This window comes from Mus caroli, chromosome 1 (assembly GCF_900094665.2).
Source record: "Mus caroli chromosome 1, CAROLI_EIJ_v1.1, whole genome shotgun sequence".
Classification (NCBI taxonomy): domain Eukaryota; kingdom Metazoa; phylum Chordata; class Mammalia; order Rodentia; family Muridae; genus Mus; species Mus caroli.
In genome coordinates, this window is record NC_034570.1 from 147,084,305 (window position 1) to 147,101,604 (window position 17,300).

General features: G+C 44.2%; 2 protein-coding genes across 3 annotated transcripts in view; both read right to left on the reverse strand.

Annotated features, from left to right (window-relative positions):
- Axdnd1 (axonemal dynein light chain domain containing 1) overlaps window positions 1–4,855 on the reverse strand; it is a 94,632-nt gene extending 89,777 nt beyond the window's left edge. The window contains exons 1-4 of the mRNA XM_021161273.2: window positions 4,786–4,855; window positions 4,274–4,469; window positions 3,180–3,355; window positions 2,189–2,292 (exon numbers count right to left, since the gene is read on the reverse strand). Coding sequence (XP_021016932.1) covers window positions 2,189–2,292; window positions 3,180–3,355; window positions 4,274–4,367 — 374 coding nt within the window. The 5' untranslated portion in view covers window positions 4,368–4,469; window positions 4,786–4,855. The remainder of the gene's footprint in view (window positions 1–2,188; window positions 2,293–3,179; window positions 3,356–4,273; window positions 4,470–4,785) is intronic.
- Window positions 4,856–12,868: 8,013 nt separating this feature from the next.
- Soat1 (sterol O-acyltransferase 1) overlaps window positions 12,869–17,300 on the reverse strand; it is a 45,400-nt gene continuing 40,968 nt past the window's right edge. For both annotated transcript variants that reach the window (XM_021172125.2, XM_021172134.2), the window contains exons 14-16: window positions 16,073–16,208; window positions 15,431–15,576; window positions 12,869–14,167 (exon numbers count right to left, since the gene is read on the reverse strand). In XM_021172125.2, coding sequence (XP_021027784.1) covers window positions 14,111–14,167; window positions 15,431–15,576; window positions 16,073–16,208 — 339 coding nt within the window. In that variant the 3' untranslated portion in view covers window positions 12,869–14,110. The remainder of the gene's footprint in view (window positions 14,168–15,430; window positions 15,577–16,072; window positions 16,209–17,300) is intronic.

Consider the following 17,300-nt stretch of genomic DNA (forward strand, 5'->3'; position numbering starts at 1 on the left):
GGCTCACAACCATCCGTAAGGAGATCTGGCACCCTCTTCTGGAGTGTCTGAAGACAGCTACAGTGTACTTACATATAATAAATAAACCTTAAAAAAAAAAAAAAAAAAAAAAAAAAGATGGTCCTCATCTGGTTAGGACAGGATTCACCCCTGGAGGCCCTAGGACTGAGACTGTTTCCATGATGGATATCAGCTGAGTTGTCCTTCCAGCTTCTAGTATTTAGTTCCGTTTTCCATTTGTATCTCTCCGTTCTGCCATCCTTGGTTGGTCTTGTCTCCTGACCCATTTAACCGGCTTCCTTTTCTACTTTCAGAGTCCCGTGCTTATGCTGGGCTCACTAACAACAGCCATAATCTCTCTATCTTTAACCCTCGTAAACTCTGCAAAGTCTTCTGCTGCTGAGATCTGTGTTCCCAGGCCCTGGGGTTACAGTGAGGATGGGAATGCTACTACTTGATGTCCACATTTTAAGAATTTCTGCTCTGAAATACTTGACGTCAAAACTTTTAGTAAGTTTACTGCAACATTCAGATAGAACTTAGTTAACTTTTCAAAACACTTTTAACTGCTAATGACTACACTAGTAATTACAACCGTGATCTCAAGGCATCAAACAGATTCTTGAAGCCACAAAAGCTGCACAGTGACGAAAGCCACACAGCCAAGCTTCTGCCGCTCTTGGTGGCATGCAGCACAGCTGAGTGGTCACACCCCACTTAGATAGCATCTACGGTGGGAGATGCTCCTGCCTCCACCCTTTCATTTCTGCCTCCCAGTATCCCTGCAGGAACATAAAACTGAGCAGCTCTATTCATCCCTTCCCACAGATGAGAAAAGTAACTTCAATAAGATTAAATATCTTACCTAAGTGTGGCAACCTTCCAGGTGAACTCGGCATGAAAGCAAGGCATGCAGGGAGGTTTTGATAAATGGAAAATACTTTCAAATGAATAGACCACACTCTTCATGGAACAAAATTTGACAGAGTATTTTTGGGAATGATACAAAATAGTAAATAGTATTTGATGATTTAATCTAAAACAGTGTAAAAAGGTTAAAGATTCCTGTAGTGACAATTCTGAAATGTTGGTTTCTTTTTAAAAAAACAAACAAATATTATAAGCCTATTTTGTTGTTGTTGTTTTAATTGCAAGTGTGGGATGCGGGGCTGCTTTAGAGCTGCTGACTGTCATTTGACTCATGTCTAGCAGAGGCGTGGCTTTACCAGCTGCAGACACTTTCTGAGATGGTGTGCTGTTAGGCACTCCGGGAACTTATTAGAGGGTGTATAAATATGAGAGCCCCAATAGGCAGGGTTGGAGGTTGTTGGTCGTTTAGGGGCCTTGTTCCAATTTATAGTAGTTATGCTCAAAAAAGAAACAAGAAAAAAGAAATTAGATTCAGCGCTCTCTCTCCCTCCCTCCCTCCCTCCCTCCCTCCCTCCCTCCCTTCTACCCTTCTTTCTCTCCTACCTAGTGATAGGGGTGACACTGGCGGGGATAAAGAGTGGGAAAAAGGAGAACCCACCAAGTAACAAAGACCAGCTACAGGTTCCCTTTGAGAAGACAGGGAAATTAACCTATTTATCGAGGTTTTCCACATCATGTATCCTCTAAGATGTACAAAAACTATGGACACCTACAGATTCGAGACGTACTAAGGGCTTCAGTTTGGTGGATCTCATCATTTTTAATACAGAGGAAAAAAAAAAAACCCACAGGAAACTAAAGGCTGAAGTATACAAACGCATGCAAAGCAAAAGAAAACAAAACAAAGACAAACAAACGCCAACAAAGCAAGCCTGGGGGGAGGTTCAGAGGATAAAGGTGCATATGCCACGGAGCTTGAAAGCCTGAGTTCACTTTGCAGGATCTGTATTGTAGAAGGAGAGAGCCCACTTCTAAAAGGTGCCTTCTGATCTCACACATGAGGCATGGCATACACGGAATGAATGAATGAATGAATGAATGCTTAGAAATTCAACAACCAAAAGGATGTACAGTCAACGTGTATAGCTATTAATAACTATACATATATCCTTTCAGAATTCTCATTTATCAATGCTACTACAAGTTTCAAAGTCTCTAATTCTTCGGTGTTGCCATTCTGCCTTCTCCCAAAACTGCCACACAAAATGAGAAAATAATTCTATCTGTATGTCTGCACCCCACTCTCTTCCACCTTTACCTTCCAGCTCCTGTTAGGGAGACAGGATGATCAATCAGGTATTTGAATTTATCCCTTCGAATAGGGTGCTGCCAGACATGATCTACAAGACGTGGAAGGGCACACTGTGGGGGAAAAAAAAAGCAAAAGGCACAAATGTCCAGTAGAGGGCACTCTGGTTGAAGAAGTGTTACTTATTTGACTATTTACATCAGGGCATTTAGATGCTTTATAGAGGAGCAGAATGCATAAGAAGGGCAAAGATAGAACATTGAGAGAACATCAATAATACCTTTGGTAAGTTTACATAAAACAGGTTAATAGAAATATTAAGCAATGGAAACATATGCTTCAAGAGACCTGAGAGTGTTTCACTTTAGTTTTTTGGGGTTTTTGTTTGTTTGTTTGTTTTTAACATTTACTTATTTATTTATTTTATGTGAGTACACTGATGCTCTCTTCAGAGACACCAGAAGAGGACATCAGATCCTGTTACAGATGGTTGGTAGCCACCATGTGGTTGCTGGGAATTGAACTCATGACCTCTGGAAATTCAGTCAGTGCTCTTTACTGCTGAGCCATCTCTCCAGCCCCTGGCTTTGTTTTTTTGAGTCAGGATCTTATTGTGTAGCCCAGTCTGGCCTGGAACTTGTGGCAATTCTCCTGCTTCGGCCTCTGAAGTGATCGAACTATCAGTGCCAGCCACCATGCTCAGCAAGATCTAAATTTTGTAGTTGGCAAGATGGCTCAGCAGCTGAAAGAGCTTGCAACCCCATGCATGACTGTGCTTCCCCCCAGAGCCCATGCTGGAAAGAGAGAAGCAGTCCTTGAAAGCTATCTTCTGACCCTGAGCCCAAACTCACACACGAACTAATAATAACTGGTTTTTTAATTTAAATATGCATTTTAAAAGATCATCTGAATACACAACTTCTGCTCAACAAACACTTAACAAAGTGAATTTTAAAAAAGGGATAGTGACCCCAAACATGATAGGTATGTATATACAAACCTTTGGGGCTTTAGGTTTCTTCACAGGCAGTAAGCTTTCAGGACAGGGACCGGCATTAGCTGCATAGTTCAGAGAGAGAAGAACTTCCTCCGGGATTCTGTAGTCATTCTGAAGGGGAGGAGGAAGGGGTTTGAGGCGGTTCACCATGGATTTTTTCTCCTTTAGCTCAGGAAGCCCTAAGGAAGTAATAGAAAAGACAAACTTTTAATGGAGTGTTCCGGGGAGTTAAAGTTTCCCAGACTGCCTCAGCAGTATCATGTGTTTCTAACAAGAAGGGTGCCTCTAGCAGAGGAGCCCAGCTACAAAGAATACTTAAAGCAGGAGTAGCTAGAAGGGTGGAGGGAAGAGTGGAAGGGGGATGTGAGACATGAAGAGAGATACAAAGTAAAAGGCCTGGGTTACACAGAGTGAGTGTACAGCCAACCCAGGCCCCAACCCCTACACTGCCCTGCAACATAAATAGTGAATAGGTAGCTAGCTCAGAATAGAGTGTTTGCTTAGTGTAAGTCCTTGGGTTGAATCTGTACCTCCTAGATGATGGAACTGTAGCAAAATATAAATAAGAAACAACCCAAAAAGCTCTGTGACCTTAAGACTGGAGATAGCCTCAGTCTGATGAGCAAGAACGAGACGGTGACTGCCTTGATTCTTATTCTGGTACAGGTTCTACATTTATCATTACGTCTTTTTACTTTTTTCTTGAAACAGGGTCTCACTATGTAGCTCCCACTAGCCTGGAATTTTCTATGTAGACCAGGCTGACCTCAAATTCACAGAGATCACCTGCCTCTGCCTTCCAAGACGCAGCCCCAAGGATGGAAATCTTAAGGAATCTCAAAAAACATCTTGAATCTTATACAAATAGGCATATTGAACTAAAGTTATGTTTTTCTTATCCACATGACTATGTTTTTAAAGCTCCCTTGAAGTCAGAGAAGCAGCAACCAAACTTCATATAGCTATTAGTATTTAAATGAAGATGAAACAATATTCTGATTTGGTGATTGTCCAGGCTGGCTAAGGAGAAAGGGAGAACGGATTGTGAATTCTGTCAGTAGCCCTGATGGTTCTGTCCACGGCATCCTTAAGTTTACCTTTTGCCTCCTTGACTACATAGAGTTTTGCCTGTTTGGACTCAGATGTTGATGGGGAGGTCAGCGAAGTGTCCGACACTTTGTGGAGAGACATAATAATCAATGCCTGGGATCACTCTCAGAACTATTAATCCTCCAAAAAGTTAATTCAAAACCAAATCAAAATCGTGTTCAGACTTTCAAACTGTCCACAATTCTGTAGGCAAAACAAAGCAAATGAACAGAGAGATCTCTTTAGTGTTTGTGTTCAGACTGAATTTCAGAATTCATCTGGCGTGGTCTCCTTTCTTTAGGGAGCCCTCTAAGATAACTTGACATGACAGAGTATGGGTGGGTCAGAGTCAGGGCCCAGCCCGGGAGAGTCAGGCTCCGCCGCCCTACAGACTGCGGGCGGGTCAGCGCGACCCAGCTCCGCGGGCGCGAGTGGGGCGGGGCTCCCACGGTTCTTTCGGCAAAGTCCTACTCCCTAGGACTGCACTGTAAGAGTGCACGACACCGGCCGCTGTACCCACAAGTTGTGTTTGCCGCCTGGCGTCGGAAGGCCATCCCTTTTCCGGAACGCCCTGCGTCGTCATAGCAACGCAGCACATTCCCCCCCCCCCCTCCCAGCAACTTGCCCGCAGAGCTGCCTCCGGCAGAGCCGTCAAAAAAAAAAAAAAAAGAGATGAAAAAGAGTCTCTACACTCTCTAGATGTTTCCGTGTGTTTTTAGTCATGGGTAGTAGCAATAAGGAAGAATATTGAATCGGGCTGTTGTCTCGGAATAGGATAGGCTCTCGAAGCCGCGCTTCCGGGTGCAGACTGCGCAAGCGCAGACCTGCGCCGGTAGCGACTCCCCGGGCCCTGCCCTTGCAGAAAGGGTGATGTAGCAATGAGTCCTTCTGTTCTTGAATCTGTTCAGGGCTAGCATAATCTATGAGTTCTGAATCAGCCAGGGAAACTTAGTGAGAACCTTGTCTCAAAAAGAGAGGAGGAGGAGGAGTAAACTAGCAAACAGTCTAGTTCTGTTGTTCAAGTCACTTCTATTATGCACTCAGTTAGTGTTCATAAGTGCGGTTCATCTTAGTGTCAGGTAGCTTTCTATGCCAACAGTAGCTGAAGGAGAAGACAAATACCTGAGCAGGACTTTCTCACCTAGGCTAATGGAGGAATTATGTTACAGGTTACAAAGAAAGAAATGGGCCCCAATTTGCATTTGCAGTAGCATCGGCTCTCTAGCATTCTCTCTAAAGAATCTACTGATTGTAGGAGCGAGCACATCACGATCAGTAGTTGGCAACAATCTTCCCATTGACGCGCCTATGGAAACAAGCACAGAGTAACTCTGCTCACCCTGTGTGACCTAACTGTTGCCACCCATTCCTGCAGTGCAAGGGAGATGGGAGAAATCTCTTCAGAGACTGTGTCCGTTTATTGAATCAAGTGGCTATTCATTGTCATGCAGGGGCAATGGACAGCATGGTGGGGTGGTGGTGGGGTGCCGGTTTATGAAGGTTTAGGGTCCACTTGGACTCAAGTTAACCAAGACTTGTGACGTTGATATAACAGTTTGTAGATGAACAAAAGAAAGCTCTTGTGGGTGTGCCACACTCAAGGCTGGCATGACTGCTCACTTTGATTTTATACTTTTATTTCTTTTAGGTTATGTGTATGTGCTTATTGCGTGTGAGGGAAGATGCCCCAGAGAAGAGGGAATCAGATCCCCTGGAGTTACAGGTGGTTGTGAGCCACCTGACATGGGTTCTAGAAACCAAATTCAGGTTATCTGCAAGAGCAGTCTGCCCTCTTAGCTACTAAACCATCTCTCCAGCCCCCAAATGTTGGTTTTAAATAATGCTGTTAGAATTGCAGTCTTGAGTTTCATTTTTAATGACAACAAAATCATTAAATGGTGAATTGTGGTGGATGGAACACACTTTGTAACCCCGGCACTTGAGAGATGGAGGCAGGAGGATCAGGAGTTCAAGCCCATCTTTGGCTACATAATGAATTTTAGACCAGCCTAGGCATGAGAAAGGAAAAAGAAACTTAAATTTTAATTGAGATCAGCATATTTGTGCAAAGCTGTGTTCTCAGCATCGGTGTTTATATCAATTTAAAAACAAAACTTTGTACTGAAGAGATGGCTCAGCAGTTAAGAGCACTGACTGTTCTTCCGGAGGTCCTGAGTTCAATTCCCAGCAACCACATGGTGGCTCACAACCATCTGTAATGGAATCTGATGCCCTCTTCTGGTGTGTCTGAAGACAGTGACAGTGTACTTATTTATATAATTAATAAATAAATCTTAAAAACAAACAAACAAACAAACTTTGAATATACTCTACATCCTGCACTATTAACATTCAGTCAGGATCTAGAAACCCAATGTAAAAATAAAATCGGCTAAGCCCTCGGGAGGTAGGGGTGGATCTTTGTGAGTTCCAGGCCACACAGAGAGACCATCTTAAAACAAAAAACAAAAAAACAAATCAAACACTCCAGAGAAAAGGAGCCTTGAGCGGAAAAGCTTAGGCATTCTGCTACAGAGCCCGACAGCTATGGAAACTCTCCATAGAAGAGCTGAGCTTTGAAATGTCTGATGAGGAGTCACTGTGCAAGCAGGGAGCGCTCACTCAGTATGTGGGAGGGAACAGGGACCTTCAACAACCGCTCCAGGGCCTTAAGAAAGTCACTTTCAATGCTGTGGAGCAAGCTGATGCAGCTGTGAATGCAAGGCCACACAGGAAGAGTTGTGGGACCAACTAAAACTATCCAGAGGAATTTCTCAAAGACCAGGTGCACCCGGAACTGAAATAAAGATCTCTGTGGGTGGCATTAAGGGCTCCAAGGAACAGTTTCATATTGTTTTGCACAGCACAAATTGACATCGCGGTTGGCCAGGACAGTGGGAAGGGGTTTTGTTTTCATATCCTCCACTGAGCATGATATCCTAGATAAGATTATCATTCAGAATCAGACTGAATGGCTAGGAAGTGAAGAGAGCTCTGTCAGAGCAAGGGATAGAGAGCCAGTGCTTCTTCTAGCCAAGGCGGTTCCAATGAGGTAGTTTGGTGGTAATTTTGCCGGTGGCCATTTTGATGGCAGCAGTGGTGGTCAGCTCTCGTTCGAAGACTTGCTAATAATGATAGTGGTTGTGGAGGATGTGGCCTTGGTTATTCTGGAGGAATATATATGCTCAGCAGAGGCGTGGGTCATGGGCAGGGCTATGGAAAGCCAGGCAGCAGCTCTGTGGGAACGGCAGCTGTACAGGCAGCACAATGGAGGCAGCACCTGGCAGCAGTGATGGGAGCAGCAGTGACCTTTACATTGGCAATGTCATCAGTCATCAGTCTTGGGCAGTGGTAGAAACCTCAGAGGCAGCAGCTCGGGCCCCTGTGATTGCAAAGCCCAAGACTCTGCCAAGGCATATAACTAACGTGGTCATGATGGTGGTGTGGTGATGGACAGTTCTAATTACTTCCAGGAAACAAAATCTAACAGGAAGAGCCTGGGAAGCTATGGGTTACAAACCAGGGCAGTAAAGGTGGCAGGGCCTATCACAGAGATCTTTTAGAGAATACTCATGAGTACAGGGGGAGGAACCCCTCAAGGACTGTACTTGTGGCTAAGAATGTACCAGGGCTTTCTGCTGTTTCTGTACTTTGGGGGGTAGGGGATTGGGGTGGGGGTTACATTTTAGACTTTTTTATACCCATGCTGTTAGCGGATCAAGATGCTGAATGAATGTGTCTGTTAGAAGGGACTAGGGACTGGGAATGACTCAATGGTACACACACTTGCTGTGCAAGCCAGATCCAGCACCCATGGATGTGAGCTGTGCCTATTAGTGGACTCCTTTAATCCCAGCACTGGGGAGGCAGAGACAAATCTCTAGGCCAGCCTGGTCTATATAAGGTGTTCCAGGCCACCCAAGTCTTCAGTATGAGACTCTCATGACAATAAAAATGTGGCTGGACAGGTGTGCCTGTAACCACGGTGATAAGGATAGAAGATCACCTGGGCTTTGCTGACCAGCCTCCTAGTCAAAGAGTGAGTCCAGGCTAAGGAGACTCAAGGAACCAAGACAGTGGGTAAATGAACAGGACACCCCATGTCCTTTGACCTCCATATGCATCCACAGGTGCAAACAGGCACACAGTGCATAACACTACACACACTGAAGGGTTTTTTTCTAAATATATTTATTTATCACATTCTTCACATACGCAGTAGTTTGCCATTTTGTATATAAACACAAAATTTAAGAAGTTTTCAGTGGACTGGGAATACTGCATATTAAACAAATTTATCACACTAGTGATTAAAGATCTGCAGGAAGAGATAATTGAAATTCAGGAGTAAACAGTAAGACAACCAGAAGCTATGTTTAATCACACACACTCAGACACACACAATTTAAAAACAGCTTTTTCTCCTGTGACTCCTGACATGCAGACCCAAGGCACAAAGGCACAGTCCAATGACAGGGCCTAGACCAGGGCTTCAGCTCTCTGCACACCTTTAAATTAATGCATTTGATTAATGTAGACTTGAGGAAAGGCCTATTAGTTTTCAGAACTGCCTCAAATTGTTTTGTGTTTAAATCAGAAAAAAAAAAACGCACGTGTCCTCCTTTCCCTGTGTGTTTATTCTCTCTCTTACACAGCCATAATTGGCCATTTCTACTTCAGCATGCCCCGCTGCTGGAGCGATTTCCTTCAGGTGAGAAGATGGCACCCAGGGCCTGGTGGCGGGGTGTGTCTCATTGATGGGGAGCTGTACTGGGGTTGAGTATTGTTGAAACATGCAATATCCACATCTAGCCATTGGAGGTGCAGTCTGAATGCCCGAACATCAACGACAATCCAGACTCAGGTTTTAATTGTATGTAGGGAGACTAATAAAATGGTAAGTAAGGCTGTTTCTGCCAGGCCCAGTGCTCTGCAGCAACCCTATGAGGAAGTTCCCATCCCCATTTTACAGATGAGGAAAACTGGCTCTATAATGCAGGCAGCCTGTCCCTGCTCACTCTTCTGTAAGTCCCCTGACTGTCCGAATCCACAGCCCCTGCATCAGTCACCTCCCTACTGGCTCTCAATCTGGGTGTTCTTAGGGAAGGAGAGAATCTCTACCAACCGAGAATCACAGCCCTATGTAGATAACATTGTGTCTGTTTTACGTGAAGGGGCTTGAGAGAGGGTCACTTGTAGCCAAGGCTGATCTCCAACTTCAACTGGTTTTGTAGCCAGGAATAATCTAGGAGTTGTGATTCTCCTTCTCCCACCTCTCTAAAGCTAGGATTACAGGTGCTTGTCACCCCCCATCGGGATTACAAGTGCACATCACCCTATCCAGTTTATGCCGTTGTGGCACTGATGTGTCTTGGCCGAGCCTCTCAACAGTCTGTGTGTGGTAGGCAAGCACATCCCCAAACCCCAAATAATCCTCCCCCTTTTTTGAGCAGAGTAAACAAACATTTATTAAGGAAAAGTGAGAAAGAACTCAAAATCCTCCAAGGAGGAATACCCACAACTTAGTTTTTTAAATGCTGTCATAAAAGTTTAAACTCTATACCTTATGAGGCCTGTTACTACAGTCATATGACTTTAGCAGTGGTTCTCAACCTTCCTAATGCTGTAACCCTTTAATAGTGTGGTGACCCCTAAATCCATAAAATTATTTCATTGCTACTTTGTAACTGTAATTTTGCTACTATAATGAATTGTAAATATGTTTTTCAGCAGAGTTAGGTGACCCCTGTGAAAGGGTCATTTGACACCCCCACCCAGAGGTTGGGGTGACAAGCTGACAACCATTACTTTAGTTTCATCCCCCCTCCCACAAACATGAAACTGGAATTGCCTCAAATTTTCTTATACCTGTGCAAAACAGTCATTTTTTAAAAAATAGGCTCTCCTGACAACTAATAAATTCCATCTTTGTTTTTGTTTTGTTTTGTTTTGTTTTGTTTCCAGAGACAGAGTCTCTCTGTGTAACCATGGCTGTCCTGGAACTCCCTTGGTAGACCAGGCTAACCTCAAACTCATGAAGATCCACCTATCTCTGCCTCCCAAGTGCTGGAATTAAAGGCATGGACCACCACTACTAGGCTAAATTCCATCTTTTTAGGTTATACAGACCAAGTGAGTGCTTTTCAAACATAATATGACTTGTCTAAAAACAAAGCTGTGATATTCAATTTTTAGGCAAGAATAATTTTTAAATTTCAAAACAAGTTACATATCATAAATGAATTAGTTCTGTAACAATGTTTACAAATACAACTACTTCTACATTGTACTTTCTTTCTTAACCTGCCAACATCAACAACTTTTCCCTTGAATAGAAGGGAAACAGGTACATTTTCCACACTGCCAAATGCTGCAGTTACTGACAAGTTAAAAACAACCCCAGCTAGGCATGGTGGTGCACCCCTTTAAACCCTGCACTTGGGAGGCAGATCTGTGAGTTCGAGGACAACCTGGTCAACATGAGTTCCAGGATAGACAGAGATATGTAGAGTCATTCTACTTCAAAAACAAACAAAGAACAACAGAAACAAACAAACAGCACCAGAAATCCCAGCCTTAGTGTTCTAATAAAGTCTAACACGAGGCAAGCAACGTTACCCAGGTAATTTTAATACATTCATCCATCAACAAAAACACCCTAAACTTGCTCCCTCTCCCTCTTATCTGAGACTGAGAATAAAACCGGCCAACACAGAAGTCGCACAAGGCCGAAGCAGACATCCAAATACAACGTGAAATGCTGTAGAGACAGTAGTTTTCTTGGGTCACTTAAAATCACAGTTATCGGCATTAATACTTCTTATAGAAAACACTAAACCCCTTACTTTGTAGACAAATAAGAAGTATCCTCAACAGAAAACAGCTTTCTCCCATTGGCACAACACGGAACAATAAACAAACCCACTTGGAACACACTGTTAGCAAGAGGTTTTGGTTTTATTTTCTCTTTAAAGAGTTCAGACATGGTTTGAAAAAAAAAAGACTCCTGCGAATGCAGCCAGCAATGTGGTCATGGTTACCAACCCAATCTTCTTTCACAGAAGTGGCCACCTCGTTTGGGGTTTTGTATTTTTGAGGTTCTCCTAAGACACTCTTTGAATGCTAAGTAGTTTGCAGTCTTACATACATTATTATCACCTAAAATCTTGACAGGAAAAGAATTCCTAATGAAAGGCTTCTGGGGCAGCACATGCTTATATTATAAACTCTGGCACCTGAGGAGGCTGAGGCAGGAGGATGTGAGGTCCACGCTAGCTTGGTTGCAGAGAAAGACCTTGTCTTAAAAAAGAGTGGGTGAGGGGGAAGGGTGGCCGTGATCAGTCGAACATTGGAATGGAGAACTGATACAAAGTAACGCCCTGTTCTGAAAATGCATATCTAGTACTTCAAAGAAAGGGACACCCCCACCCCCACCCCCGAAATCCCATCCCCTTGCTTCAGACGCCTGGCTTATAACCAAGTCCCTGGCCAGGCTGTTCCCTCATTATATTTAAAATGCCATTACACACAAAAGTGACCAGCTTGTTTTAATCTTTAAGACACAAGCCTTAGCCGGGCGGTGGTGGCGAACCCGTCTTTTAATCCCAGCACTTGGGAGGCAGAGGCAGGTGGATTTCTGAGTTCGAGGCCAGCCTGGTCTACAGAGTGAGTTCCAGGACAGACAGGGCTACACAGAGAAACCCTGTCTTGAAAACCGAAAAAAAAAAAAAAAAAGACACAAGCCTTCACAGACTTATCAAGGGGCTATGGTTCTGTGACAACCAAGAACACGATTGTTTGGGAACAGAGAACTGACAAAAACAGCCAAGATTCATCTCCAGCAGTGGTCAATAAGGTAGGTAAGGAACCTGGAGACCTGTGGTCCTAACGGAGAGTGATTATAAAAGAGCCCTCCAGATCTCGTGAGACTCAAAAGTGATTTTTTTTTTCTTTAATACACAAGACGGGAAGGGTATGCAACGCCACCAGCCACATTCCCTGGCTCGGGGAAGATGGTTAAGCGAGACACGACCGAAGTGAAACACGTAAGGGCAACCGGGCGCCTGATGCGTCCACGAGGACCACGCGAACCACTGCGAGAAGTGCGCGCGGGTCAGNGCTCGGGCCGGAGAGCCGCACCCCTGCCTTCCACACACCACCGGAATACGGATAGGGTGGAGAGACGAGGGGCCGGCTGGCAGAACGAGAAGAGCGGCCGCCATTCGCCATGAATGTCCGTCCCTCGCCTGGCGCGGCTTAGGCCCTGGCCCGAAGAGAACTCAGGAGCACCACATCGATCTAAGCACAATCAAAAGTGATTTTTAAAGCCACTCTGAAAAGACTTCCCCAAACTGTACGGATGGTTGCCAGGAAACCACCGAAGTGACTGTGCCATGGGATTTTGTGTGTGAGCAACTTGTACGGCTCATTTCTTTGGGCAGGAAGTTTGAACTACGTGGTCCGTGGTACCTTTCTGATGCACAGTCCTCGCACACATAGGCTCACCCTTGCACACAAGCACAGCAGGTCCTTCTGACACACCAGGTGAGGAACGGGTGCCTCACAACTTGCAAATGTCACATAAGAGTACATGTCCTTACAAATGATCACATAGTCATTTATTTCATCTAAAAATATACTGTTAAAGTATAATGACTGAGCAGACGTTTCAGAAGCCAGCTTCTGGATCCTTAGTAGCCATTTTGGGATTATTAGTAGAGAAAGATTAATACTTCCACTATGGACTCACTAGTCTATAACAAGGAAAGTCATTACCCATTAGACAATAAAGCAATTAGACCAAAGGATACTTCTAAGTAACTTCAAAGAAGTTATAACCTAAAAGTTAAAAAAAAAAATCTTGGCCAGGCATGGAGATGTCTTCTGTGATCCTAGCACTTGGGATGCAGGAGCAGGAGGTCAGGGGTTCAAGACCAGTCAGGCTACATAGCAAGTTCAAGACCAGCCTGGGCTACATAGCAAGACCCCACCTCTAAAAAACCAAAATCAAACCAACAATAATAAAATCTTCCACAGAACTTCTATGGTAGCATAATTAAAAACACATGGGCAGCTCAGTGAGTCTGTATTAAAATGACTTTTTTTCCCTTTCTACTTCTGACCCTTGAATTTGTACTAGCATTGAGTTCAAGGGAAGGAATACTAATCGTTTAAAAGAATCACAACTTATACAGAAAATGGAAAACAAAACAGTAGACCAGAACTTTCAGAAAAATACAGTGGAAGGCCTGGGCTGTGGCTCAGTGTGCTGCCCCTGAGCGAGACCCTGAGTTCCATTCCCAGCACAGAAGCAAAGCAAAACAGAATAGCAACAAAAGAGACGAGCAGAATGCATAACAAGATTATCTTTGGAAAATAGGTATTTTTTTCTCTACCAAAAATAACAAAATTTATTTCTTCCCAATTGCACTAGCATACCTCTTGATAATGTGCATGAACAAAACTTCTATGCTCAGAGATACTGAAATGATGTCTTCCTAAGTGTTTTGGCTAACTCATGGTCAAGATATGTTTAGTCTCTGGTTGGATGGAATCAAGGAAATAAACAGATAAAACTACCAAGGCTTGACCTGAGATAGCCCTGCAAAAATCTGCCATTATCTCAACTGTTAGTCTCCTTTCTCCCCCAAAGGGAACAAAACAAACAAACAAAAAAAATCACTAAGTGAGCTTCCCATAGCCCAAACTCCAGGTGAATCATCAGAAAGGATAGAGAGCTCCAAACACTGTGGTGTAGGGATTCAGTAACCGCTGAAGATGGCTGGCTCGGAATCAGGAAGAATATCCAATCTTCAATGGCAAGAAAGAAGGCAGAGCCAGGGCTTCTAAAACACGTACCGACAAGTCCAGGACCGTGGCCGGACATAATCCAGAAATGTAGGCTACGAGGGGAGAAATAAGGGAAAGAACAGTTTATGTATATCCATGGTAGTTTATGTATATCATGGTGCATGTGAATTAGGCATGGGGTGGTACTGGCCGACCATTAGCTACTGTACTTCCCTAAGCTACCTCCCAGCATTTCCGTGACCTTTAAGGTATAAGACATCTCCTAATTCAAAAGGCTCTGAGATGTTTTCTACTAACAGCACCGATTAACTCAACTGAAAAGTTTTGCCAAGAAGTTTCTCAATCTCAGTAACTTGCACTCAGCTCCACAGACTATGGACCGAATGGTAAGCAAACACTGTCTCTCAGCATCTTGACAGCTTACTTTAGCAAAACTCAGTTTTGGTCTAAAGTCTAAATAGAGGTCGGACTAGATAATAAAGCATATGCATACGACTGCTAATGATCCAAGGTGAAATACTCTGTCCAAAACTGGACAGATGGGACAGACAAGACCCAAGCACAAGAAAGACAAAGAAAGAAAAGAATGGGGCTGGAGCGGTTAAGAGCCCTGACTGCTCTTCCAGAGGTCATGAGTTCAATTCCCATCAACCACATGGTGGCTCATAACCATCTGTAATGAGATCTGATGCCCTCTTCTGGTGTGTCTGAAGACAGCTACAGTGTACTTATATAAATAAAAATAAATGAAACAAAGAAAGAGAGAGAAAAAGAAACAGAAAGGAAAAGGAAAAGGAAAGGAAAGGAAGAGGAAAGGAAAGTAAAGGAAAGAAAAGGAAAGGAAGAGGAAAGGAAAGGAAAGGAAAGGAAAGGAAAGGAAAGGAAAGGAAAGGAAAGGAAAGGAAAGGAAAGGAAAGGAAGAGGAAAGGAAAGGAAAGGAAAGGAAAGGAAAGGAAAGGAAAGGAAAGGAAAGGAAAGGAAAGGAAAGGAAAGGACAATCCAGAAGCTGTGGTCCAGATTCAGTGTGGTCTGACATTTAGAAAAGCGTATCACTCCCAGGGGACAGAGGTGACAACCATCCTGCCCCAGAGGCAGGGATGCGTGTGTCCCTGGAGAGCCTGGAGATGGAAAGCCACAGGAGGTAAGACAAAGGAAAACCAAGAATCTGCAGCGCTGAACGAAGCAAGTCGCAGGAGCAGGCTTTCAAGGAGAGCAGACTGGGAGGTAAACTGAGGCTTATTTCCTACCCCTCCTTTCAAGCAGGCCTCACTCTCCACTACTGTACTACCCTCTGGAACGCCACCCACACCCTTACATCAGGGGCAATGGACACCCGAGCTGGGCTGGCAACTCACATTCTTCAGAGGACAGTGCTGGCGGGCATACCACTCTTGAGAATAAAAGCACAGAATGACTCCATAGCCCAGGAACAGAGAAGCCCAAACCATGATGTTCCAGATTGGCCTTTTCCGACTGTCGTTAACAATGAAGTTAAAAGCCACTGAAGTTAGAAAGAAAACAAACATACAGTTATCCAGTTGCAGTCCCCCAGGGCTGAGGCTCAGATCCAGGCTGTGGCTGGCTCCCAGCAGTAGGCTCGCATATGCATCTTTTACCCTCCTCACTTATTCTACAAATAAATGATGCTTAACTACTGAAATATGTCAGTTATCCCTGCTAACTATCACTAATTATTAGGGAACCAACTGTATTGAGACGGAATGAAAATACACTTCATGGCATTATTCTTATGGGTTCCTCTCTACCCGCTCAGGAGTTGCACAGTGACAGTGTTTACCATTGGTCCCCAAATGTGCAAACACCTGTAGACACAGCTGCATGCAATTACTCAAAGTCAACACTCTGACCCCTGCTAAACGAACGACCTTGAAATGGTGCCACCATCTAGCTTCGCTAAGGTGACTTCCTGGTTTCCCTCCCGTCTCGCTTTCTCCTTTGGGACACCAGCAGCACAAGCAGCCGGCCACGTCACTCACTTCCAAAGAACATGAAGAGCACGAAGAGCACCGGGTAGAAGTAGCTCAGGCAGATGGCGAGGGCGTACTCGTGCACCACAGCCGACAGGGCGAAGACAGCCAGCATGGCCGCAGATTTGAACCTCTTCGAGAAAAACTAAGGTACAAGGAAAATATCAGAGTTAGTAACTTAAAAATAAAAAATAGTATGCACACGCATTATGAGACATGATATCACACGCTAAAGATGCCTGCTCAATCGTATTCAACTTTTCAAACTACTCCTTAGGTTAATCCAAATCTACTAAAATAATTGCAATAACATGCTTAGTGCTGTAGTTTGGATATGAAATGTCTTGCCTAAAGCCTTGTGTACTGAGGGCTTGGTTTCTGGGCTATGGTGCTATTCTGGGACGTTCTGGAAGCATTATTCAGCCAGGTTTCACATGCTACGGGCTAATCTTGTTTGAGCTTCTGATCAACCTTTGCCTCCTCCTTCAAAGTGCTCACAGAACCACACCCAGCTCAAATTTCAATCGTCAGAGTATGGGATGCCGTGCAGAACACAGAGCAGGCACCCTTTCCAAAACTAAGATTTTTTTTTTTAATGTGACTACACTGTTACTCTCTTCAGACACACCAGAAGAGGGCATTGGATCTCATTACAGATGGTTGTGGGCCACCATGTGGTTGCTGGGAAATGAACTCAGGACCTCTGGAAGAGAAGACAGTACTCTTAACTGCTGAGCCAGCCCCCAAAGCTAAGATTTAAAAATGAGACTTGCCTCAGCCCAACATGGGACTTCACTGAGAGAGAGAGAGAGAGAGAGAGAGAGAAAGAGAGAGAGAGAGAGAGAGAGAGAGAGAGAGAGAGCTCACAGCTTTAACATTTGCCTCCTCCCTAAGATGCTGTCAGCCACGGAGGTGGATGCCACACTTGCTTAACAATGAAAACTGTTTCAGAGTCACCCGTGCTAACCAGAAGTACAGATTATACCTAATTAAATATAGTGTGCTCCAAAGCCTGGCTCACATAAACCTTTCTCTGGTTGGAGAGATGTAAATTCAAATCTACTTTTAACAAAGAAACCAAGTGTGTGTGGTAGGCAGAGGCAAGAGGATCTCTGCAAATTTCAGGCCTGCCTGGTCTACAAAGGAAGGAAAGAGGGAGGGAAGGGGAGGGGAGGGGAGGGAAGGGGAGGAAAAGGGAGAGGGAGAACAAGTGAGGGATGGTGAGAGTGTGTGTATG